This window comes from Rhinolophus ferrumequinum, chromosome 9, assembly GCF_004115265.2.
Source record: "Rhinolophus ferrumequinum isolate MPI-CBG mRhiFer1 chromosome 9, mRhiFer1_v1.p, whole genome shotgun sequence".
In the NCBI taxonomy this organism is placed as follows: Eukaryota; Metazoa; Chordata; class Mammalia; order Chiroptera; family Rhinolophidae; genus Rhinolophus; species Rhinolophus ferrumequinum.
In genome coordinates, this window is record NC_046292.1 from 64,731,713 (window position 1) to 64,758,230 (window position 26,518).

The 26,518-nt window shown below is 39.3% G+C and overlaps 1 protein-coding gene across 1 annotated transcript in view; it reads right to left on the bottom strand.

The window, feature by feature from the left end:
• Window positions 1-9,546, bottom strand: part of COL24A1 (collagen type XXIV alpha 1 chain) — a 303,518-nt gene extending 293,972 nt beyond the window's left edge. The window contains exon 1 of the mRNA XM_033113285.1: window positions 9,259-9,546. Coding sequence (XP_032969176.1) covers window positions 9,259-9,314 — 56 coding nt within the window. The 5' untranslated portion in view covers window positions 9,315-9,546. The remainder of the gene's footprint in view (window positions 1-9,258) is intronic.
• Window positions 9,547-26,518: the final 16,972 nt, after the last annotated feature.

The following is a 26,518-nucleotide window of genomic DNA, read 5'->3' on the forward strand; positions in this document are numbered from 1 at the left end:
CCAGTTATTTGTTTAAATGAATGTTTATATGTAAAAGCCACTTAAACACCATATTCAAATCACTTGAACTAGATTCATGATTCTTTTTCTTTGCTTATGAAAACAGCAATGGCCTGTAGATGTTACCACGACCATTAGAAGTAATTGTGAGCACAATACTCAATCCCCACAAATCAAAATGCTTGATTAATTCATATTAATAAGTGAAAATATTTTGTGATTTTTTTTTAGTATAACCAAACATGATAGATTTTGTTGAACAGTCTTCAAAATTGGCTATATCTACCTCTCAAGTGAAAATCATAGAGAAAAATTTAAAAAGTAATGATGTGAACATGCTGAAAACAGTATTATCTTATTCTTGCTAATATATATAGCATTCTGCTTTTCATTCTAACCCAAGGACTCCCCAAATCTATTCTTATAAAATACAGTTCTGCAAGAAGTGATTACAGAGCCCTCTGAAAATCATTTTTTCCTTCCATTAAGTTCCTGGTATACTAGTAGTAAATGATACATTGTCTATTACCAGTAAGTCTTACTTTTATCAATTAGTATAAAGAGCATCTTAACATAGGAAACAAAGTGAGTCAACAATATACAATTTTACGATTCTCCATGGTATAATGGAAATATTATTTGTATTACAATGGTGTTAACCATTTTTCACTAAGTGAAAAATGCACATTTTGTGGTCATATTCAGTAAAGAGAACTGAATATGAGAACTTACCTTTTATAAGGTAAGGTTTTGATGGGATACTTGACTATAATTAATTCTACAAACTAATCAACTGAATCATTACAGAAATTTCGACTAGTCTGGGCAAAGACCTGAACCATATATTTTAATGAAGCCTATAAAAGATTCCCAAAAGGTGTCATCCATTTAAAACTGGTTCTCAAATGCTAGTTTGCCAAAAAATTACCTAAAGGGCTTATGGAAAAGGCAGATTCTGGGCCTTGCCACAGCCATGATTCATAAATTTTAAGTGGATCCTTAAGATATATGCATTTTTAACTAGATGATTCTAATATAGATTGTATGGGTACCAAACTCAGAAAATCAACTTAGAACATTGGTTATTGTGACAATAACACAAATAAGATTATTTGAACCATCCCCCCTCCCTTTAATCTTTTTCTACTGCTCTAGATTGGTTTTCTAACTTTGGTATGCATCAGAATTACCTGAAGGGCTAAAGATTGCTGGGTCCCACCATAAGAGCTTGGTGGGTCCCACCGTGAGAGCTTCTGACTCACTAGGTCAGGAGTAGGGCTTGAGGATTTGCATTTATAGTGAGTTCCCAGGCAATGCTGATGGTGTTATTCTGGGGATCACACTCTAAAAACTAGTCTTCTGGAATAGAAGTGATGTAAGGTATACCTGTTTTGGATCTGTTTCACCTTAGCTGCACAGAAGCATCAGCTGGGGAATTTTAAAAACGACTAATACTTGGGTCCTGCCCTCTCCACACCTGCCCTAAGAGATTCTGACTTGAATTTGTCTGTGGTACAAGGATTTTTAAATACTTCCCAGGTGATTCTAATCTGCAAGCAAAGTTGAGGACCATTGTGCGTAATTAAACTGATTTCTCTGGGTCCTCCAGAATGGGTCCCAATATGATCTAGAGTTTGAGTAAAAGGAGGCTCCTTTCCTTTCCAATTTATAGTTTCAACAAATAACTGGCAGGATATATATACATATATATACATATATATATGTATATATATCCGTGAGACTAGAAAATAGGTCAGGATTATAGTCACTGAAGATGAGTGCATCAAAATTATGCTGTTTCAGTAGAAAATGGAAAGTGAAGGAAGCACGTCTTACCTGCCCGAGGTAATCTGACTCACTTAGAACTTAAAAACAACTCAACAGGGATTTCTCCATTCAGAGTAAAGCTAACTAACAACAATCAGCACTATTCACTTTGCAATTCAGCCAACCCATAGACTTCCCCAATGACCTCAGGGGAGATAAATGGAAAACACAGTTCTTTCTAGACATGTTAACAAGTCCATTCCTGGAGTGAGGCAGGAAAACCTGAATACATCAAACATCATCCCTTAGCCATGCGATTTTAGGGGATTATGACAAATCAGTTAAGCCATACCTTATGTAAGTGGACCTATGTACTAAAACTGATGACTAATGGAGAGGTGGAGATCGATGACTGAAATAGAGATTCAATTTTCCAATTATGCCGAAAACTAAGAGCCAAGTAAGGAAGAACGGGACAAATCAAGTTCCTCACCAGGTGTTCAAGGCCCGTATCAATCAGCTCCAGCCATCTTGTTTTATCAATATGGATCCCACTACACCTGATACCCCCAAAGCTCCAGCCATTCCCTGTTATTCTCTATTCCCTGGATAGACCTTGTAAATGTTTGAAATGCCCTCTCCGTCTCCACCTGTCAGAATCTTAAATATCAAAGCCTAATTTGAACAACACCTGCTCTATGACATTTCCCATAATCCCTAAAGAGGTCTCTATACTCTTAATGCTTTAATTTTAACTTTATTATAGCCTATACGTGTGTACCTTTTATGATTAATTAAGTCAGTATCTGAGCAAGCAACAGGTCTCACCTTTTATCCATTTTTTTAAGGTGGTAGTTACACAGTCAATATTTTTAAACAGGAAAGAATAATAACATCGCCCAATGACTAAGGAATTCAATTCTTCCCTATGGACCTAATTTTTAACACGGGAAAAGTAATATCTGGATACTTTTAGTTGTATGTCTAAAGAGAGAAAGAAGAAAAAAGAGAATTTTTTAAAAATCTGCTATGGTAGGGTAAATGTAAGACTTCTTTTGGTTGTTGTTGTTTTCATTTTAACTGTTATTCTCATCTCTGAAGTGGGAACACAGAAAAGATGTCAAGTTTAATTGACATAATCAGTTTGATAAAGAGCTAAACTCCATCACTATAAATTGGATGTCTTAATGAACCCAAGTTTTTTGAGAAATATCTAGCTGGGCTGGGCTTGTTTATTACTTTGGTTTAGTTCACCCCATCCCCCCATGATATTACATTTACTTAATAAAGAAAAAAATATCACGTTTCCACAGCAGCAATAGATGATATACTTGTCAAGGGCAGTGTCCTGCAGGGTCTCAGCTCCCGCTCCCCACATAAGAACGCAGGATATGGTGAGGCCAAAAAGGAACAACAACGGAGCCATAGATAGAGAAGTCACATTACTATATTCTAGATGACGGCTGGTCCAGGCAAAAGCAAACATCCGCCAGTACCCCAACAAGGGGTCTTCCTGCACCCTAGTCTCGCTGGCGGCCGGCTGAGACACAGGAGGAAGCAACACCATCCACAATCCGCCCTCAGCTTCTCTGAGAAACAACCAACCCCCTACCTCCACGGCAGTTATATTAGTGGCTAATGGCTAACTGGTAACAGCTGATGGCCACCCAGCCACAGCAGATGGCCATCTGATTACAGCTGATGCCCATTTAATAACCGAGCTAGCACCTTTCCACGTGAGGCCGAGAGCCTAGAAACTACTCTTTGCGACTCAGTCCCCACAGGCAGCAACTGTGCTTTGTGCTTCTCCCCTGTTGTGCTGTGCATATAGTGCTAAGACATGCTGGCATCCTTGAATAAATTAAAATTAAAACTGTGTTAAGTTGTTGGTAAGAAAACAACATGGTTGTCATACGGGGCGGCGTGTGGGGTCTCAGCTCCCGCTCCCTACATAAGAACGCAGGATGTGGCTAGGCCGAAAAGGAACACCCAATGAGCCATAGGTAAGGGAGCCATACCGCTATAGTCTCACTGGCGGCTGGGTTGGAGACATAGGAGACGGGGGCCACACGATCAGCAATCCACACTCCGCCGCCTACTAGCTCAGCCCCCATCTTCTTGCTAGCCCCCATTTTCTGCTAGCGTAGCCACAATAGTTATATTAGTGGCCAATGGCTCACTGGTTACAGCTGACGGCCAACTAGCCACAGCTGATGGCCATCCAATCACAGTCGATGGCCATTTACTACCTGAGCCAGCACCTTTCCACGAGGGCCAGAGCCTGGAAACTGCACTCCTGGCTCTGTCCCCACAATGGTTAATAATAACACTGCACTGGGAATCAAAAGACTAATTCTGGTCCTATTTCTAACTTACTGTGTGACCCTGGGCAGGTCATTTCAATTTTCAGAGTCTTATCTGACTCATCTATTATGTGATGACATAATATAAATTTTACATCTTATTTTCCAAATGTAAAATCCTAAAATTTGTGTGTGTGGTGGTATCCTCTTAGTATACTGGCGTTAGAGGATCAAGATCAAATTCCTTAGCAAGACGTTCTATAAATTACTATACATAAAGGTCATGTTATTTAACCACAAATCTAGAAAGGTTTTCCTATGGTTCTGGCCAATATTCTTTTAATTAAGTAACCTAAAATAGTCTACGAAGCTTGCTAATTCGCTCCTATATTTAGATTACTCTAACAAAAAGTCTAGTTAGTATATTAAATATCATTTTCTCCAAATATTCAAGGCATGTCTGTTTTTGTTCACTTGTTTGTGTCTCGATCATGTGTCACTAATATAAAGTAACTGAGTATATACACTCAGACACTTATTAAAATCAGACCAGGTCTAAAAGAAGTCAATAATAAGGTAACAAACATTCAATAAAGAGTTTGGAAAATATAACCCATGATATTAATATCTAAGGGTATCTAACAAAATATGAAATACTCGGTGTGTCTGGTCTGCTAGCCACGTTTTCAGTTTGAGATAAGCCATAGTCAAAACATAACCAGACATGTGAGGGGTGAGGCCTAAAAGGGGATCAAGCAGGAAATAGATATCCAAAGACATACTCAGAATATTTAAGGAACTAATATCCATCCCAGGCACCTTCCCTAAATAATTCTTGGAGCTCTTCAATTTTCTCTTTATCTGAAGCATCTAAGTTACTTTAGGGAATCCCAGGTGTCTTTTTCTTCAGGGCACCCATGAGGCCCTCAGGTATTATGATATATGTCTACAGGCTACTGATGCTCATTCCTACATAGATCCAATTTATAATAGTAAGAAGGACTTGTTTATCTTGTGAGTAGGAAACTTTTTTTATGCGTTGTGTTTTATTTAAGCCAATCAGAAAGGGTGAACTAATCTGAAAAGCACACACATGTGATATACATCAATAATTTCAACAATTTCCATCACACTATGTTTACAAGCCAAAAACGTCTTTAAGTTATGACAGCTTCACAGATTTTGTTCTTTACTAGCTGCTAAGATCCAGAAATAGTAAAATTTCTGTCCTTTGTTCCCAAAATAACTGAAAAATAGTTCCCATCCCAGCAGTGGGGATAAAGTTGGATGATTTCAGGGAGTAAAATATCACTAACTTATACACAATAAATTTCTTAGAGTATCAGTTCAACTCAACAGGTACCTACTTGTATAACCAATCCAGTGTGAAGCATACTAGAACTTCTGGTTAAATTCCAAGCACGCAGGCAATTCATGAAGTACATGGGAGGTAAACGCTTAAGGACTTCCAGGGATCAAAATGCCTAGAGTCCAGTCAGTAGCAAGGAAGAACACCTACATCTAAACTATCCTGTCCTCATAAGACCACAGAGATTATTAAGCTGATTGCTGCCTAGCACTGCAAATTCCCTGGTACATACTACTGTTAAATAAAAATGTTTAAATGAATGAATGAATCAGTCAATAAAAATATCAGGTGGTCTGAGTTTCAACAAATACACATCTTCTCTAGCATCTTCTACTTTCGCACTGAACCCAAGATCAAGAAGTCAGGCCATCATAACCTCCATTTATTTAGCTGAGAAACTAACCTGGTTTAAAGGCCTTTTCGATCTGGTCTCTGTTTCTCTCTTCAGATCCACAGCTACCTAGAATGTGTGCTGCAACCAACTTCATTTCTTTCAGGCCCTCAAATGCACTGTGCTGTCTTCCCTATGAACAATTTACTGTTCTCTCTGTCCGGAAAGGTCCATGCCTTTCCCACTTAGGTTTCAGTCTAGATTTCATTTCCTTTGGTCTAATGCCTTTCCTTCCAGTTTCACCCCTCTCTCTCATTCCTACTTACCCAAGGCTGGTAGGTGTTGTCCTGTACACACCCTTATCTCGTTTTGTTGTAGTTGGTTGTTTTATTTTTTGTTTCCTACAGTAAATTGGGCACATTAGGAGGGCAGCAATTGTGTTTGTTTTGCTCAACTATTGTATCCCTTCTGCCTAGAGCCATGCTAGGCACATAGTTGGAGCTCAGTAAACATTTTTTGAATAAATGAATGAATGATGAGTGAATAAATGACAGAATAATGTTAGCCTTTTATGAGAATGAAAATGAAATGGTCTTTACTTCGCAATCAGAATTACAAATTCTAAAATAAGTCATAGTTGCAAAGCATGACAAGGAAACTAGCAGTTATTCTAATTCCCATAATACAATTTATTTTTTTCCTGCAACTTCACAAATTACCAAGCAGAAAGTCTAAACAACATTCAAAATCACTTTCCATAAATTACAATTCCTCTCCCTGAGACATCAGTTTATTTTAAACATTTCCTTGAACACAAAGATAACTAAGCAACTCAAAAAAAAAAAAAAAAAGAAAGAAAGAAAGAATTTCATGCCAACTAGGAAACAGGTCTTTATACCCAAAAATTTCTCCCTTCTTTGGTTATAGAAACCCTTTATGTACCATGATAGCCTGCCTGGGAGACTTTCCAATAATATGTTAAAGCAATGTATCTAACACTGACTTTTGGTTCTAATTTCCTCTTATTAATTCCACAGATTCACATTAGGTAACATATCTGAAAGTAGTCCCATGAAATAAAACGTCTTTAAGGATACAGTTTTAAACTGTAAATGCTTTGGGATGACTAATCAGAATTGTGATTTAAAAAAACAAAACAAAACAAAAAAACAAAAACTGCCCCTCTTGCAAAAGGTCAACTCAAAAGGGTGGTGAAAATGAAAACCTCAGGGATTTCATTAGGGGATCCTAAGGTTTAACTCAGTTGCATGACATTATCATCAGCTAATCAGCTGCTTCTCCCAAGTTCCCTCCCTATAGGGTGGGTATCTTTTTTTTTTTTTTTGCAAACCAAAGAACTCTTGGTTGTTGCTTTTTTAGGGAAATTGGATATTTTTGTGAAACAATTTTCACAGCTCAATAAGCAACTATTTTTTCTCCACTTTGCATATGTGTGGTTGGAGCTGTGAGGGGCTGCAATCTGATGTAACCTTGAATTACCCTTAATTCTGTACCACCTACCCCCACTGGCAACTGTAGTGGAACAAACTGGATATGGAAGAGGCTGCAAGGTCCCTGGCAGAGAGGCACTCCAGGAGGGCAGGGGAGACCAATGCCTTCACCCCGATCTGCTACCCACCCCGAAGTCTCTCCACAAGGGTTCTTTTCCTATTCCAAGTAGTCTAATTTTTCCTCAGAAGTTCCTCGGTGTAATCCACTCTGTTTGGTTTCTCTGCCTCCCTCCCCCCAATCATCTGGACCCAATTTACAAACCCCAAACTGCCCAAGAATTTATGCAGGGCCTTTTCTGGGAGCGTCTGGAAGGGAAGTGTAAACCAGACAAGACAGAGGCCAGGAGCAGAAGATCTGCTTTAATTCAGAGGTTGGTCACAACTACCAAGGCAGGGACAAGGCCTTAGCCGCAAAGAGAAAGCCCTAGGGGCGGGAGCTGGCAGAGAGAGAAAGAAGGGCGCAGGGATGGGCAGGGAAGCTGCGAGGTGGAGGGCCTCACCCAGCCTCTCCTGGTGGCTCTGCATCCCGGGGGCCCCAGCTCATTCCACCATTCAGCGGGAGGATGCTCCCGGTCCCGGTCCCGCAGGACCTGCTGCGCCCCCGGTCTCACTTTCTCGTGGATTCCATTCAGATGGGGCTTTTATCAAGAAAAGCAACGGGAAACCTGCCTGGGAAGCCAGTGGAACCTGCCTAAGCCTCTTTGAGGAAGGCGGCCCGCAGAGCCTGACCTCTTCTTGGACCTAGGTCTCCCTGCCCGCCCCCCGCACCTCGCCGCACGCACAGGGTTGCAGAGGTTCCTCCTCACTGATTCCTCTGGATGCCGGCAACTGGGGAGGTGCATCCTCCGTCAGTCGGGAAGCCCAGTTTCGGGGGCTTCCAGGGGTCGAAGGAGAGAGCAGGCGAGCTCTAGACTGGCTCGGCTGCACGCGGCTGGGAAGCACATGTTCATACAAACACTGCCACAAGGCGGTCTTTCTCCGCACCCCGCCTCCGCCTTCCCTCAGCTGCCACCGTCAGTTCCGCCCCCTGCCTTCCTCCCACCTACTCTTCGGAGGGGCAGCCTCTAGGCAGAGAACCACCACAGCCACTTTGGTCCCTTTCGCCCCCGGGGCCAGAAGCAAACTTGCATACCCCACTGACCTCTTCCCGAGGGACCAGGGCAGCCAGCCAAGGCCATGCACCCCCACGCCCCCATCCACGCTCTTTTCCCAGTGAGGGGGTGGGAGCAGGTAAAGCTCCCCAAAAGAAGATGGGGTGCCAGAGCCCCAGCGAACACTCCCCGGAAAAAGCATCCCGACCCCCGCGTCCAGCCCCTTCCCCAGTGACAAGCCAGTGATCAGGGCGCAGCCCCGGACCCAGAGGGGCAGCACGTTTGTTGGCCTCCAAAGGGCCCGAGGCAATTGCCTCTGAGTCCTGTGTCTAGCAGCGCCCTGATGCCTGAGGTTCCGCGGGTACCCTCTTTCCCTATTCCGCAACCCCGCTCCACGCCTGTGCCTGGCAGTCCAAGCTGCGCGCACAGAGAGCCCAGGCACCTCTAGCGCCCCAGCAATCCCCAGGCAGGACGCCCAGAGGAGCACCGCAGAGAAGCGGGACCTTAGCCAGGGCCCCAAGGGAGGAGAAGGGAAGGAGGGCGCGAGGGCTGTGGGAGCTGGAGCCCAGGAGGGCGTAGGAGCCCAGCTCCGGAGCCGCGGGAGGCGCTCCCGCCTGCGTCGGGACTCGAGTCAGCCAGCTTTCGCTCGGGAGCTGCAGGATCTCTTTAGCATAAACTGTCTGAGAGAGCCGCTGGCAGAAGGCTTCCTTTCAAACACGGTATTTTACAAATTGAGGAGACAAGAGGAGGATGCCACGGCTGCACGCGGCTCCCAACTTCAAAAAGTGCCAAGGAGCGGGAGCACAGATCTCCAACCCACTCAGCGGATTCAGGGGGTGGGGAGAAGGGTTGGTCTAACCCCTGCCCCGGCGGGTGGGCTACTTACGTTTCTGCCGTGTGGGAGACCTTTCCACGCCTTGTCCTGTGGGCTCCTAAATGCATTTGTATGCATTTGTCCGTGCAGCGAAGCGCTAACGGAAAACAGAAGCCAACTCCGAGCTGCTAGGGGTGCAGGTACTGTCCATGAAAAAGGAAAACAAAATCACATGAAAATGATGCTCCAAAACCACCACCACAACAACAAAAGGGAGGAGGAGATGGGGAAGGAGAGAAATAGCACCCGAAGGGTAGACAGCTAGGTTTCTTAGCTCCCTAGCTAGGAAACGGGTGAGCCCGGGGGGAGCGCTGCCCTGGGAGGGCGGGCGAGGAGGGAGACCTCACTGGCCGGCGGCGGGGCGCTGGCAGCAGTGGGAGCTTCGCTGCGAGTGCAGCCCTCGAGTTCACTTGCGGTTCAAAGGCGACTCTGTGACTCCAGTGGAGTCCTCTGCTTTGGGCCTGGGAGGAGAAAGGGGTGAGGGGGAGGGAAGGAGATGAAGGGGGGTGGGGGGAGGTTGAGAGGAAGTCCTTGGAAATAACCCGCGCCGGAACATTTGTCAGACAAGCACACACACCCACTTCGAAAAATCTAGTCGGTGTGAGGGGGCCGGTGGCAACTGAAGGCGCTCAGCGTTGACTGCCGCCGGCTGCTTCCCCTGGAAGAAGAGGAGCCAAGCAAATCCGGCCGGTGTTAAATTTCACCGCTCACTGACTTGCAATGACATCACCAAACATAGCGCACACCCGCCCCCGTCCGCCCCGCAACCTTCCCACAACGCGCACCCAGCCGGGGTGCCCCGGGTCCGCAAGCCCCGGCGCTGGCCGCACCCCGGTCACGCACGCAGCCACCCTGGCACCACCTGGACTCTCTTGTTTCCCACGCGTTCCTTCCTCCAGTTTCCAAAACTTGTAGGTGACTAGTCTCCCTTGGTCGAAGTGTCCATGTACCTACCATTCCCTGTTTCAGCAGTCCTCAATTTGATGTTTTCTTCTTGCGTGTCTTCCATCCTCAATCCTTTCCCCTAGCCTCTTTGCAGACACACCTGTAATTAATCTCAGCTCTGCGGAGTTTTTACTAATCTCCAACTTGCCAGCTTTTCTTGCAGTGATTGTGGCCTAAGTCATGTTATAAACTGACTGCAACGGTTCTCATTTCTACCTTTCCTCCCTTCACTCTTTCCTTTCAGTCTGTCCCACTTATTACTTTCTGGTGATTTTTCTATCCGGTAATCCACTTTTCTGACTTCTGCTCTTCTCCCCACTTACAAGCATGGAATAATGGTCTGCATTTACGCATCAAGAGCATGGTAACAGACGACAGCCGTACCTTCTTCAATTTTTCTAACAAATTTCTTTTTCTGACTTAAGACCCCATTTCCCCAACAGCATTTTCATACTGAGAAGTCGACCTTCCAGTTTTTGCCAAAAAAATTTACCAGAGAGTAAGGGGGGAAGAGGGTGGTAGATGAGGGTAAAGGGGATCAAATATATGGTGATGGAAGGAAAACTGACTCAGGGTGGTGAACACACAATGGGATTCATAGATGATGTAATACAGAATTGTACACCTGAAATCTATGTAACTTAACTAACAATTGTCTCCCCAATAAACTTTAATTAAAAAAATTTGTTTTTAAGTTCTGATTTTACTTCCTTTTTAATAAGACTGGACATTCTAGGAGGCCAGGGTTCTATTATGTTGCTCATCATTTTATTTTCAGCACCTAAAATACGACTTGGCATGTCTGCTTAATGAATGACTGCTGTATACCCTGAAAATCATTTCTCCAAATTCTCCTTGTGTATTAGGTGCACCATCCACAGCAAATGACCCTTCCACATGCTGAAAGGCATCTCACATTACACACACATTATAGAGGTTAAAATGACCATATTGATGAATGGAAATGATTGATGTGATCCTTGGAATTTTGGGAATTTTTCCTCCAGGAAAAATATTGGGAATTTTCTTCTGAAATATATAGAATTTAATTCATCTTCCTTTCCCTCAATTTTTCAATATTTTGTTTTGAAATAATTTTAGATTTACATAAAAGTGACAAAAATAGTACAGAGAAATCCTGTATACCCTCCCCCTGACTTTCTCTATTGTTAATACATTACATAACCACTGTACAATTATCAAAAGCGGGACATTAACACTGCTACAATACTATTGGCTAATCCACAGATTTTATAGAAATTTTGTCAGATTTCCCAAATGTCCTTTGGCTGGTCCAGGATCTAATCCAGGATTCTACACTCTGTTAAGTTAATTAATAAATTAACGAAGAGATTAAAAAAATTGTCATGTCTCTTTAGTCTCTTCCCATCTGTGGAAATTCCAGTCTTCTTTTGTCTTTCATGACTTGACATTTTTAGCAGCACTGGTCAGTCATTTTGTAGGTCTCTCAATTTGGATGTATTCTCATGATTAGATTCAGGTTACATATTTTCAGCATAAATACCACTGTAGTGATGTTGTGTCTTTCTCAGAGCATCATATTGGGTATACGTATGTCGATATATCTGATTACTAGTGATGGTCACTTTGGTCACTTAGAGACAGGCCTAGCCACTGTAAAATCCTCATGACAGGTCTAAGCCACATGGCAGGGCTAGCCACTATAAAACCCTCACCCCTCCAATTTTTGTAACAAATAGCCACAGTTTTCTGGAATCCTCCTAGAAATCCAGGACTGAGGGAAGACAGTCAATTCTTAAATAGCCTTAAACTATAGTTTTTTCTAGTTTTGACTACCGGTCAATTAAAGGACGGATAGTTTTTGGTTTAGTGGAAAAAACAGATGAGACTTAAGCAGATCTTAAGTTGCTCACCTAATCTCTGACTTCATTTCTCCATTAATTACTTAAGGATTAAAAATATTTGCTTTTCTATTCACCATGTGGAATCTGAATATTTGAATTCTGTATGAAATGGAGTTATTATTAAAATGTATCTCAGGTTCTTTGAGTATAAGAAGAGGATAGATGCTAGAGTTAATAGAGTTCTTATCATGCAGAAGATGCCAAAGGGTATACATACCCTCAAATGGAGTATATTTGTTTGGGGGAGAAGAGGACTTTGCTCAGCAAAAAATAAAAAATGGAAGGTTTAAATGTATGGAGTTTTTTTAAGATATGTGGAGATTAGCACAGATCATATTGATCAAGACAGATTGATCTGAGACCTCGAGATTTAGCTGAGCTTAAGGAAAACTGGGATAGTTGCTTACTTCATGACCTTGATATTTTCAGAATGCAGGTCATTTTTTTTTTTTTTTTGGCAGAATGTCAAGATCTATAACACATGAAGATTTCTTGTAAGTCAATAAGAAATGAGATAAATATAGAAATGTAGAAAAATGGGCAAAGGGAAGACGCAATTTACATAGGAAAAAATAAAATGGGCTCAAACAAATTAAATTAACCAACTCCATTCAAGAAATGCAAATTAAAATAATAAGCTCCCATGTTTTTTTTTTTTTAAAGCAAATGACAAAGATTTTTAAAGAAAGTATAATATCCAATGTTAATGACGGTAGAGTGAAGCAGGTACTCTTAGACCAGCAGGAGGAGAGCAAATTAGGTACAACTAGAGAAAATTTGCCCTTATGCGTTAAGAGCCTTAAAAATGCTATATTTTTTGATCAGTGATTTTGATTCTAGAACTATATTCTAGGGAAATAGTATATATATTCAGGTCTTCCCATGAAAACATATGCATAAGAGTGATCACCACAGGATTATTCTATTTCTAAATAAACAAATTATGGCACATTCATATAGTGTAATATTATCCAACAATGAAAAAAATGACATTTTGAAGGATATTTCCTAATGCAGAAAATTCTTCAAATATTTTAAATGGAAAAAACAGGATGAGAAACTATATACAATACAATACAATACATACATGTGTATAGTGTATATCATATATTCTAGAATAAAAACTGAAGGTAAATATACCAAAATAGTGATAGAATAGTAACATAAAAATAATTTCTGGGTGGTGAAATTAGTAATGATAAATTAAATTTTATCCTTTTAAAAAATTGTTTCCATTTTTATTTTTTTACAATGAGCATGTATTATTTATGTAAGTCAGTAAAAGAACAAATAAAAGTTTCAAGATTGAGGGAAATATCTGGATTGGGCTCCTGAGGAGTATGTGGATAGTTTGAAATAACTAACATGGAGAATATACTAGTGAAGAATCAAAAAGATATAATAAACGGATTAAAATGAGTTTGTGTAACCAGAGAAAGGTAGATCCATAAATTGAGCAGGGACAACGAAATAGATAGATACGTACACACTTGCATAGTTGTGCTAGGGGGGAAACTCTGCATTTCAAATGTTATGTTGCAAGTTTTTCTTTAAAAGCCTCCCTATGACTTCTCCTCTGTAACATGTTAAAGTTAAAGCAAGCTAGAGCCCTCTACTGGAATGGTATTCTAGGAAAGCTAGAGTTTATATTTGAAATTATAAACTGACAGGTTTACATGCCTCTATCCAGAAATGAACTTAGTGGGTTTTTAAATATATATATATATTCAGTTTTTTTAAGACAAATTTTCAACTAACTCTATGTTAATTTTCTCAATATTATATAGTATAAGGGCAAAGGTTATTGTTTTACTATTGAAAAAGAGTCCAGATGTAGGTGGACTACAGAAAACTCGCAATTAGGTGAAATAGTTGCCTAGCAACTGGAAAACATTTGCTTGAACTTGGAATCTTATTTAGAAGGTAATTTAGGAGTGAGAAAGCTGAGGTAAGAATATAGTAAGAAAAAAAAAATCAAGATTTAAAATTTCAAATGTAAGGCAAGTTATGGTATACACTTTTCCTTTAGAACGCGTTTGAATAATACTTGCCATTTGGAAGTATTAATGAGGCCAAATAAAATGTCTTGCTTCTCTCATGTTCCATTATATCTTTGGTTCTTTTATAAAGTTTGTTTCCCCCATGTTACATCAGCACTACAATTTTCCAACAATTTATGTCAGATATTTAGTGTATTTACATGAATACTCATATAACATCCTATAAATTTTAACAGAGAACCTAATTTATAGAAACCAATGATGCAATAACATCAAAAGTCAGATGCAAACTGATTGTAGATAATAATCTGCCTGTGGTAGCACATCCGACTCGTACTCGTGATTCTCTATCAGTACCTTTAGTTAAAATGCCTCTCTCATTACAAAGAACATTAGGAAATTCAACATGGAACATTTCTATTTTATCTTTTCCAACAATTTCCAAATGTATGCAGCTCCCACACTTTTTCAAAAAAGAAAAACAAACTAATGATAAGAGTATTTTTTGAGGTGTAGAAATGGAAGGAAGCTTTTCATAATTTGGAATAAGATTCTTGCAACAATAGTGGTGATGTTATGAAAGATCATAAAAAATATCTGTTTTTCCATGAAAGAGAAGAAAAAGTTAATTTGCACAGGCCAGTCCCTGAAATAAGTAGGGAGGCAACGAATGCCTACATATCCTGTCACATTATTGCAAGCCTTGGCATATATTCGAAAGGGAATAGCCACTTCTGTCAAAGTAAAGATTAACGCATATCAAAGTCTGATTAGTTCCCTGAGTAGAGAAAGAAGCAATATGAATATTTTAGCACATGTATTATTGTATGAATATTTTAGCACATTTCAAGCAATCATATTCAAAATTATCATGATGTCAGGATTGCTTGGATTTTGCACGGAGGATAACTAAGGAACAGGTGTCGTATTTACTTTCACATGTTCTGATTGATGAAGAGACCTTGAGGAGCAAGGTAAAGCTAGAGTAGGAGGACTAGAAAGAAATTGATATTACCAAGCACTTTTAGGTAATGGGGTACAGTTCTAGGTGCTTTCATGTATCTTATGTAACAATCCTCTCAACCACCCAATGAGGAGATATTATTATACTGATTTTACGAGTAAGAAAACTGAAGCTCTGAGAGGTTAATTTACTTTTCAAAGGTCATACAGCTCATAAATGGCAGAGCTGGAACCCTGACCCAAATCCATCGAATTCTAAAGTCTATACTCTTTGGAACCCAATGATTCCCAAATTTTAGTGTGCATATAACTCACATGAGTTGCTTTTTACAATTACAGATGCCTGAGTCTTAATTCCTGATAGTCTTTTTTTTAATCAGTTTCAGGTGTACAAAGCAACATACTAGTTAGATACTTACACCCCTCACACATTAATAACCCCCTCCCCCGAGCTGCTACCCCTCTGACATATAACTGTTACAATACAATTGACTATCCTCTGTATGCTATACTCCACTTCCTGTGACTATCTGTGTGTGTGTGTGTGTGTGTGTATGTAATATATACATATATATTTACTTATAATTGACATACATTATTATTCTACTTCAGCTTCAGGTGTACAGAACATTGGTCATGGATCTACACAGTCTATGAAGAGATCCCGTGATAAGTCCAGTGCCCATCTGGCACCTTACATAATCTTTACAACATTGTTGATTATAGTCCCCATACTGTATTTCATATCCCCGTGACTATATTGTGTCTACTAATTTGCTCTTTCTAATCCCTTCCCCATCTAGTAACCAACAGTTTTTTTTTCTATATCTCCGAGTCTATTTCTGTTTTGTTTGCTCATTTGTTCTGTTCTTTAGATTCTACATATAAGTGAGATCATATCGTATTTGTCTTTCTCAGTCTGACTTATTTCTCAACAAGTGTTGGTGAGGATGTGGAGAAAAAGGAACCCTTGTGCACTGTTGGTGAGATTGCAGATTGGTGCAGCCGCTATGGAAAACAGTATGGAAGTACCTCAAAAAATTTAAAACGGAACTACCTTATGACCCAGCAATTCCACTCCTGGGTATATAGCCAAAGAAATCCAAAACACTAATTCGAAAAAATACAAGTATATGTACCCCTATGTTTATTGCAGCGCTATTCACAATAGCCAAGATATGGAAACAACTGAAATGCCCATCATTAAATGATTGTATAAAGAAACTGTGGTACATTTATACAATGGAATATTACTTACCTATAAAAAAGAATGAAATATTACCATTTGCAACAACATGGATGGACCTTGAGAATATTTATACTAAATGCCTAGATATTCTGATTGAATATGTTTAAGGTGGGGCTCAGGAATCTGCATTGTTAACAAGTACTACAAGTAATTGTGAGGCAGCCAGACTAGTGATCATATATTAACGTGTCAACCCATTCTTGACTTAGTTACCAAACATCATACTTATTGACTGCCTGTAAAGTATCTTAATGAGTAAGTACTCATGTTCATATGTGCCTGTGCAGAACAATTGTGGCTTAATTAAAATGCCATGCTTAAATATTTATTGAAGGAAGGAATGAAGGAAGAAATGAATGAATGCATAACTAAATAATAAATTGAATGCCTACTATGTATCAGGCAATGTTCTAAAACCTGGGGTATGAAGATATATGGCATAATTACTACTCTTAAGGAGCTTATAACCCGCTATGGAAAGAACCTAATAAGAAAAACCAACTGGTATAGGTGATAGAAAAAGAAGGAATAACTAACTGGTGATAAAGGGCAGTTGGGGCACAAAGGAGATAGTTTGCAATTCTATTGAGACTGAGTGGGAACATGCAAATCTCAGATCTTTAAGAATGAGTAGGTATTTGCCAAGTAGATGAGAAAGTTCAAACCAATCCAGGGTAACAAAAGCAGTAGGGATATGAAAAGCTCTGGCACTGCTATCAGGGGCCTGCAGCTGGGATGGCTACAACATAGAGATGAGGCTGGAAAGATCACAGAGCGTCTTTCAGGAATTTGGATTTAGCCTAATTTTCTTCTCTATCCATTAGACTAGAGCAACCTGAAGGATTTTTTGATATTGGTGCAAATGGCCATGATTCCTTGGAAACTGATGAAACATTTCAGAGATACATGCTTAAACTTTACTCATTTTAAAATATGGGTCCTGGAAGGTAAGATTAATTTTTGGGTTTAGAAGATGATGCACTTTAGTTATTGACACAAAATTTGTTAAAGTAGTAGGGATGCTTACTCTGGCTGCAATAACCAGGTAGAGGGCCCAGGCCAATCATTTACTGGGGACTTTGAGAAGTTGACAAAAATATTCATAAAAATGACTCAATATTCACTTTGGGAAGAGAACTATATACACTTGTCAAGTAGCTAACTAAGTCATGTTTATGTACAACAGATTCCAAATGATAAAATCTCTCAATCTCTCCTCAACAGGGAAACTAATAAAAACCCTTACCTTAGATATTGAAGAAAATTTTCAGTTCTGATCCAGTATGTATTTCCTCTCTTTTATTACCCAAACTTTGTTGATCTCTGCTGCCACTGTTTCCTTCCCAAGTCTGTGTATGCCAGGATCTTTGCTTTGTTCTGGTCCTTTATTCTCAGTCTCATGAATTTACTCAAATGTGCATCAGTTGGCAGAATGATCTTCCTTTCTTGGTTTGCTGGTCCAGGAGCTAGTGAAATCTACATAGTGTGTTCTCTTTCCTGTGGATGCTCAGGTTATTTGAGGTGCTTTGAGCCACATGGTGCTGGAAGGGGTGTTTTGTTCTGACTTTTAGTAGGAAGAGTAACATCTCTTCCCTGCAAACCATACAGAAACACAGACACTCTCGTGACATGTTTTGCATAACACTAAGAGTGCACCATTTGAATCCCACCCAACCATATTCCCTTTGAGCAGAATCTTAGAGTTTTACAGTGTGATCATTTCGTACCTACTGTAGCTTAGCTTACCTGTTCAAATAAAACATGGAAGTTCCAAGAACTAAGAGGAGCCCATTGTCTATTAATTTTTCACCTCTGCCATCCCAGTTACCTGTTTTTCATTCCTTTTGTGTAATGGCTCATTGTTCTAGCTATTTAGCACAGATTCTATATTGTTCATTTGTGAAGTGAACTAAAGGGAGGCTACCAACTGATTTGAAAGCAACTGACTTTTCTCTGGCAAGGAACTTTAATCAATTTGAACGTCATAGCCAAAGACCTAGGATAATCTGAATCCAAACACCAAACAAGATAAAATAAAAGGGACTCATTTGTACAGTAGATTGCCCCACTAAGTACTATGATATTTTATTTTGGTCTGCCCTTCAAACGTGTGTGTGTGTGTGTGTGTGTGTGTGTGAAGTTTTTAAAAATCAGTAAAATATGGCCAGGGGATGTTTGTTATAAGGGGTATCATGCCTCTGTAGTAAAGTGTTATAGTGGCACCGGTCATACCACTTAAGTTCACAATCTGACAGCATTCCCATTTTAAAACCCTTCTGAATGAATTCCAAAAGCTACAGCATCACCAGAGAGCCCATTAATTTCAAACATATATATAAACTTCAATAAAGGTATGTTGGAGTTTGCCTTTGAAATTTAGAGATTTATTCCCTGACTCTTCCCTCTTCTCATTAAAAAACAATCACTACAAGCAATGTATTCCTGACACTAGATGTGGCAGGAGGTCGGAGACTCAAGAGAGTCTGACTGGGGGAGAATTCTCTCCAGAGATATATTTTTCCTAGACCTTTTAGTGTATCTCCACCCAAATTCCTTTACAGAACTTAGTATTATATTAATTATTAATATGTTAATACATTAATATATTAATGTGTTGATATTAAATCATTAATATATTAATATATTAGTATAGAGCCATTTTTATGGGAATAACAGGTATTTCAGGAGTGAAAGCAAAGTTTCTACTCTGATTCACTTTTCCTGAACTTCCTCTGGCAACTTCCCTCATTTTTCATTGGACGAAATTCTAGTCTAAAACTGTTAGAAAATCATAGTAGCACACTAAATGGCATTTCCTAATGTTAAAAAAAAAATGTTACCAAGAAATATATCATTGAAAGAGAGTACATCATGTGTGTATGTAAAACCTAAAAGAAGATAAAACAACAGCACCACATAAGCAATGACATTATTAATTCCTTTAAGACTCCATGTGCCCCATTGACTCCGACTCCTGCTCCAGTCACATTGAAAAAATATATTAAAACAAGGTTTAGGCTGAAACAATTGTCAACTGTATGAAGAATGACTATGCACTCAATGACTTTTGTGAAAGATCATGGTGAGGGTTATACTTATTTCCCCAGACAATAAACCCTTTGGTTTTTAGCTTCCAACACCTCTAATTTGTCCAGTCTGTCCATGACTCCTTCTCTGAGGCTTATCTAGGTCTTTGCCTGGAAAGGGTGCTCGCATTTCTGATTGCTCTGTGCCAGCCTGGTCAGTCTGCCACAGCTGTTTCCTGGCAGACCTGAAAATAATAAGAGCGTGTGATTAATAGCAGCACTCAATATAACTACACTTGATTCCGTTGGCTCTCATACATTAGGGAAATGAATCCAAACAATTATATTTGACCCTCTTGCTCTAAAATAAGATTTCCAACATAGTCACACTTTTATTTATTCAAAGATCTCAAATGTTTCATATTGGCAAGAATTTCAAAATGAAATTTTCTAAATTTACCTTTTGAATTGCATCTTCTAGAATTATATTTCCTGACATACAGTTCTTAGGCTTTAACATTTATGATGATATAGTACATCTCTCCCATGTTGTTCAAGAAAACACTAAAACTTTGTTAACCATATGAACTAGTCAGTTATTTTCCTTCTATTTTATTTTGTGTAATGTTTGCGCACAGATTATTACATAAATATTCCTGTGTATCTGTATCTGTTGAGTGTGTGTAGGGGGCGATTCAAGAACCAATTTCTTGATCAATGTGGTGACGTCATAAAAAAAAAAAAAGAACCAATTTCTTTCTCTTTCATTGCTACTCTTTCTTTTGAGTCTATCTGTCCAGCTCTGATTTCCAGATTTTAACTTAGGAAGTAAATTGACTGGAAGGCTTTAGTTGGATGACATACAAATCATTTCTTTCCTCAGAAGAAGCTGTAGTCATGTTTAAAGATTCCACAGCAATCCTAACAGTTCTTTAAATTAATGGAATAGTTTGTGTTAACATTGAATAAAACTGAAAAAAAAATGCAAAAACACTTTGATGTCTAAACTGCCTCAAAGTTAGGAATTTAGGGTAGTATCTGCTCATCGTAATTACTGATCATTTTCTTCTCAGAGAATTTCTTTTTTATTTTCTCTACTTTTATAACCACCATATGCAATGCGTAGAACAAAGTATCTGTAGCCTAGGACCAGATTATATATTTTGGAATATATATTCAAGGGGAAAATATTTTGAAAACCATTAGTGCCAACCCAAAAGTATGGGGCATTACTTTGGGTAAAGAAATATTAAATGTGGATGTAAAATATTTAAGAAATACAAGAAATGGAAAGAATTAGAGTGTGTCTTCAAGTATAACCAGACTAATTCTTAGGAGAAATGGATGTTCTTCCTAAAAGTCTTTGGTTTGAATAAAATGCAAGAGAAGCAATGTTGGATGAGACGGGCTAAGATTTTTTCCCCTCCCAGATCAGCGTTTTATAAAAGAAGAAATATGAAAGCAAGGACTGTTAAGTCCATGGTCCAGAATGCATAAAGGATTGTTTCCCTTATGGGAAAGTGAAGTAGCACTTAAATATTATAAATGAAAATCTGCTTTGTGTGGAATGCTTTTTTAAAATGCATTGTGATATTATGCACATTTATATAAACAATGGGTGATGATTTTAATATTATATCACCTTTGTCATGTGACACTTCTGAAAGAGTCTGCTAACCCTGTTACTTATGAAATCAATGAGATTATGTAGGTTTTCAAGGAAATCCATGGGAATGTGAAATCCCCCTCCTGCTCTGGATGAGAGAATCAATGCTCTTTTCATACACTGACATTTCTATAGGTCGGTCGATAACTTACAGCTGAAAAAGCTCATGAACATTTATATGCAGAATGGTAGAGTGAACTTAGCCCAGTAAAGGATCAAATCCTAGTTTTGCCACATAGAAACCACGGGATCTCAGGTACATTATTCAATCTCTCTCAGCTTCAGTTTCCCACTTTCCAAAACATGGGTAATACTACTGTTCATGTTCATAAGATTGCTGTGAAGAGTAAATGAAATAGTCCACGTAAGGTGCCAAACAGTCTGTGGCACGTAGTACATGCTCAATAAATGTTACGGCCTCCCAGCCATGCTTGAGGTCTGCAGTCCAGGTATTGAAGCTATAGTCACAGAGTTAATTAGTAGCAGTCACATTAGGAATACAGGTCTTTCTGATGATAATAATAACAGTAGTAACATTACTATTTTTACAATTACAAGTAATGATGATCGTGTTGGTTGGTTAATTGACATTTTACTGTAAGACTTAACATACTTCAGGAATGGTGTCATGATTAGGACACTGAATCCATTCACTGTGCCACAAGAAAGAAATAGGGTAGAAGTTTCTAGAATTGAATATATTAAGCAGCTAAAGATTTCGATTCCAGGAATTTATCTTAAACCTTAAATAAACCCCTTTTTCTTCTTAGTGTTTCAAACATTATTTGCAATTCTTACAAAGTTTACATTGCAGGCAGAAAACAAACTATTCTCTTACAAAGAGGAAAAAGGTTCTCTTCCCTGGCTGCATGGTGCAAACACAGGACAACCAGAAACAGCCCTGTTTTCACTTGGAAACAAAACAAAACAAATGCTGCAATTACTTAAGCTATCAGTTTAAACTGAGATACATCTGTCTCCAAACCTCTCCAAATGGTAGCAATTACTAGTTTTAATGATGATGCTTACCACTAATCAAGACCTGTATTTATATCCCTACCAACGAATGTGTATTCACATAGCTAGTTTACATGTGAAACAAACATTCCTACGAATCCTAGAATTTGTTTGCTTCCAACTCAGCCAGTTCACCAAGTATCAGCACACAGAGCCCATATCTGTGCTACGAGAGACACATTTCAGTAACAAAGATATTGCTTAATACTGTCTTCTGAATCTAATATGGTGTCATGCAGGGACTCAGCTCTCACTCCCCACACAACAATGCAGGATATGGTGAGGCCAAAAAGGAACACCAACGGAGCCATGGATAGGAGGTTCATACCACTATATTCTCTCTGGCGGCTTGGCTGGGGATATAGGAAGCAGGCTCCACACGATGCGCAATCCGTTGTCCGCCTCCTTGCCAACCATCCAACTCCTTGCGAACTGCAGTCCACCCTTCCTAGCATAGCCATGACAGTTATATCAGTGTCCAACGGCCAACTGGTCACAGCTGACGGCCGACCAGTCACAGCTGATGGCCATCCACCACCCGAGCCAGCACCTCTCCACGTGAAGTCGTGAGCCTGGAAACTGCTCTCTGGGACTCTGTCCCCACATATGGTCGGGAGAAGAAAATCTGTCATTCTCTATATTGGTTTCAATATTTTTTAAAACCTAGGAAATCTGTGGCAATGTGGGTAAGGGTAGAGTATGATATTCTTTATAAGAGTCAATGTTGATCCAAGGTAAGGTTCTAGTGGGGTTAACTGAAAGGATTGTTAACGTGCGCATGTACACACACTCACACACACACACAAGCTGTGACCATGTGAAGCCAGTAAGAGTTCATATAGAAAAAGATCTGACAGACTTATCTAATTTGCTTTTTGGAAAGGTCAGCAAAACTGGTGGATCAAAGGAATGCATTTCAATACAGTGTATCTGGATCTTAGCAAGACATTTGACTAGATTTTAATGATATTCTAATAGAGAAGAGAGAGAAATATGTTTTAGATGATAACACAAGCCAAGAACATATAATCACTCAAGGGATGTTAATCAATAAATAGATATGATTCTGAAAAAATATCTTCCAGCATATCATAGAGTTCTGATGTTAAGGACATGAAAATGATATCATGTTGTGATTTCAGTGGGGTGACCAACTTGTTCCCAATTTGCCTGAGACTTTCCTAGTTTGAACATTAAAAGTCCTGAATTCTGGGAAACCCCTCAGTACTAGGCAAACAAGGGTGATGGTTAGTCACCCTAGATTTGAATGGTGCCTATAAGGAGTAAGAAATTACCAGGTAGCAGGTGGCAAGGTACTGATTCATAAGAGAGCCTAGTACATTTGAGGAGCTACAAGTGGTTCAGGGTTGCTGGAGCAAGTGTTCATGACCCAAACACATAGCTAAGGAGTGGGTCCTATAGGATCTGCATTGTTTTCATTGTAGTGACATATGCATAATATAAAATGGACCATTGTAACCATTTTTAAGTGTACAGTGGCTTTAAGTACATTCACATTGTTGTACAACCATCACCACCATCCAATCCAGAACTGATTTCATCTTCCCAACCAGAAATTCTGTAGTCATTAAACATTAACTCCCCCTCCAACCAACCATTGTCTGCATCTTTGAATTTACCTACTCTAAGTAACTTCTTTAAGTCAAGTCATAATATGTTTGTCCTTTTATGACTGGCTTATTTCACTTTGCATAATGCTTTCAAGGTTCATCAATGTTGTAGCATAGGTCAGAATTTCCTTCTTTTTTAAAGCTAACAAATTGTATGTGTATACCGCACTTCGTTTATCCATTCATCCCATTCATCCACTGATGGACACTTGGGTAGCTTGCACCTTTTTTCTATTGTGAATGACGCCACTATAAGCATGGTGTACACATATCCACTTGAGTTTTTGCTTTCAATTCTTTTGAGTATATACCCAGAAGTAGGACTGCTAGATCATATGGTAATTCCATTTTTTATTTTTTGAGGAACCACCATACTGTTTTCCATAGTGGCTGTATCTTTACATTTCCATCAGCAGTGTACAAGAGTTCCAATTTCTCCATATTATTACCGATCCTTATTATTTTCATCCACCAAATTCAGCAGTCTAAGGAAAGGTAAAACTAGTTTTGGATAAATTGAATATGAAGCAACCAGGTGAATATGCCTAGTTGGTAGTTAGATATATTGACCTGGAGCTCAGCATAAAAGTCTCGGCTTGAGATAAACTTCTCACTGCATAGGTGAACCCTGAAACTGTAGATTGTAGAAGGACAGTGTGTGAAATAAGAAAATTGTACTGATTTCTGAGAAATACCAAAATTTACGCGCCTGGCAGAGGAAGAGGAGCCCACAAGAGCAAGAAAGAATATCCATGAAGGTGAAATCTACAGGGATACAATTTCAAGTCAAAATAAGAAGACTGTTCTAAAAATTAGAGTTGTCCAAAAAAGTGGGGGGAAATCCTTTTGTTAAAAGTGAGTTCTCAGGCCCTGGGACTGTTATCAGAAGCAGGACAACCGCTTGTCTGGATATTACCAGAGGGATTCACTCCCTGGTGAGGATTTGGTTTCCATGCTAAGAGTATTCTTTTTAATAACTAGAAAAACCTTCTGTTTCATCAGAAAACAACGTGAATTAACAAAACCCAGCGATAGCTTTACTTGTTTAATACTTGAGGTTTCCAAGACTGACTGAATTCATTAACGAGAAATATTTAAGGCTCCTTTAGTCTTCTAAGTCAACAGCCAGCATACCCCACTCAGAAATTGCTGCAAATATTTTGGGAATATAAGCCAAAATAATAACTGTGATTCTCTTATAAATAATTCTTGCTGAAAGAGTCAGATATACTGGCCAAAACACTTTGGTTCCAATAAGATGAGTAAGAGAACTTGCCAGCATTTCAGAAGACAACTCCCCCTGTTGTTTTTGCCTATGTGTGTTACAGTTTTATTTACAGTTATTAAATATGAATATGGGAACATAATGAATAAAGAAAATATGAGTAAGAACATAAGCCAGAATTACTCATTTTCTGTCCCAAATCACAAGGTTTATAGATGGCCGGGGAAAATGAAAAGCAACAGAGTGAAAACTCTCCAAAGAACCACTTGATAATATTCCATCTTCTGGCTGGAGGAAAAGAGCAACCCATGCCTTCGGGTCCTTTATGTGGCTCTGTAACTCATAATGAGGCCCACCTGCTTCACCACGCTGACTGACAGCGCAGCTGCCTTCTCTCAGACAAGGTCTGCTCTTGGGACCCACCAGACCGGGATGAGATTCAGATTGCCAGTTAATGTAAATCCCGTTGCTGGTCTCTGACGGAAGGTAACTGGCATTCCAAACAAATGGAACAGTCTGGGAATCATCTCTATATTCTATACATAGGCAAAGCTGTTTGGGAATGAAGACAATAAATCCTTGTTGTCTTAAAGCTTAACTTATTCATTTTTTTGTCACCCCCCCCCCCCATCTCCACCTCTGAGAAAGTGAAGTTTCCACAAAAACTGCACCATCCTTATATTCTTTCAGGGTCAGACAGTGAGGATTTGTACCCTGCTTCTATCATTTATTAGCTGTATAGTCTTAGCTATCTTGCCCTCAGTTTATCCATCAAATGGGCTTTTTATGAGAATTAAATGAGTTATAATACATAAGGAGTTTATTACAGTGTGGGTACATAGTACTCAACAAATGTATGCAGCATATGCAGCGTTTCTGTTCCTATCTGATTAGAGAACTCCTCAAACGAACTAATGTTCTTCCTGAGCAGGCAATGGAAGAGAATCAAGGATGCTCAGTAGTACATTAACTTTTGGTTCAAAATAGGTTGCCTCACTTGTTGAACTATTGGTGTAAAACACTTTTTTCATACCTGTTCTCCAGGGCCTGGGGTCTCCAGGCTTTTCCCAATGAGGAGCTATTTATGATATAAACATCCCCCAAATCTTTGGCAGGCTGATCTGTGTGGAGTCCCTAGAGTTCCAGGCAATGAGAGGTTTAGAAGCAGGGGAAAGCCAATTGCTAAGAGTTGATATAGTCTAGCTCATTGACTCGATTTTTGAACTACGTAAATCATCTTTCTATTTTAAGCGACCACTGTTATCAAAAAAGTCATAGAATTTTAGAGCTGGCAAGGGCCCTTGATTATTATCAAATCCTACTCCTTCATTTTATATATATAGAGAGAGAGAGAAACTGAGATACAGAGATGCTAAATCATTTGCTCAATATTTCTGAACAAATTAGTGATAAAGCACTAAAATCCACTCCTCCTAGTTCAGTTCTCTCTGAACTATGAATCCCTCTGATTCATATCTTCATCCAACAAATAATTCTGAAATTTTTACAATGTGCAAGATATCATGAGTAAGGAGGTAAATAAAACATCCTCTGAGACCTCAAGAACCTGAGATTCTACAGAATTCCACCAAGTAAATGGACCCTTATCACACAGTGTATTAAATATGAAGTGTTGTCATGTTGGGTGGGAAGATGTCAGATGT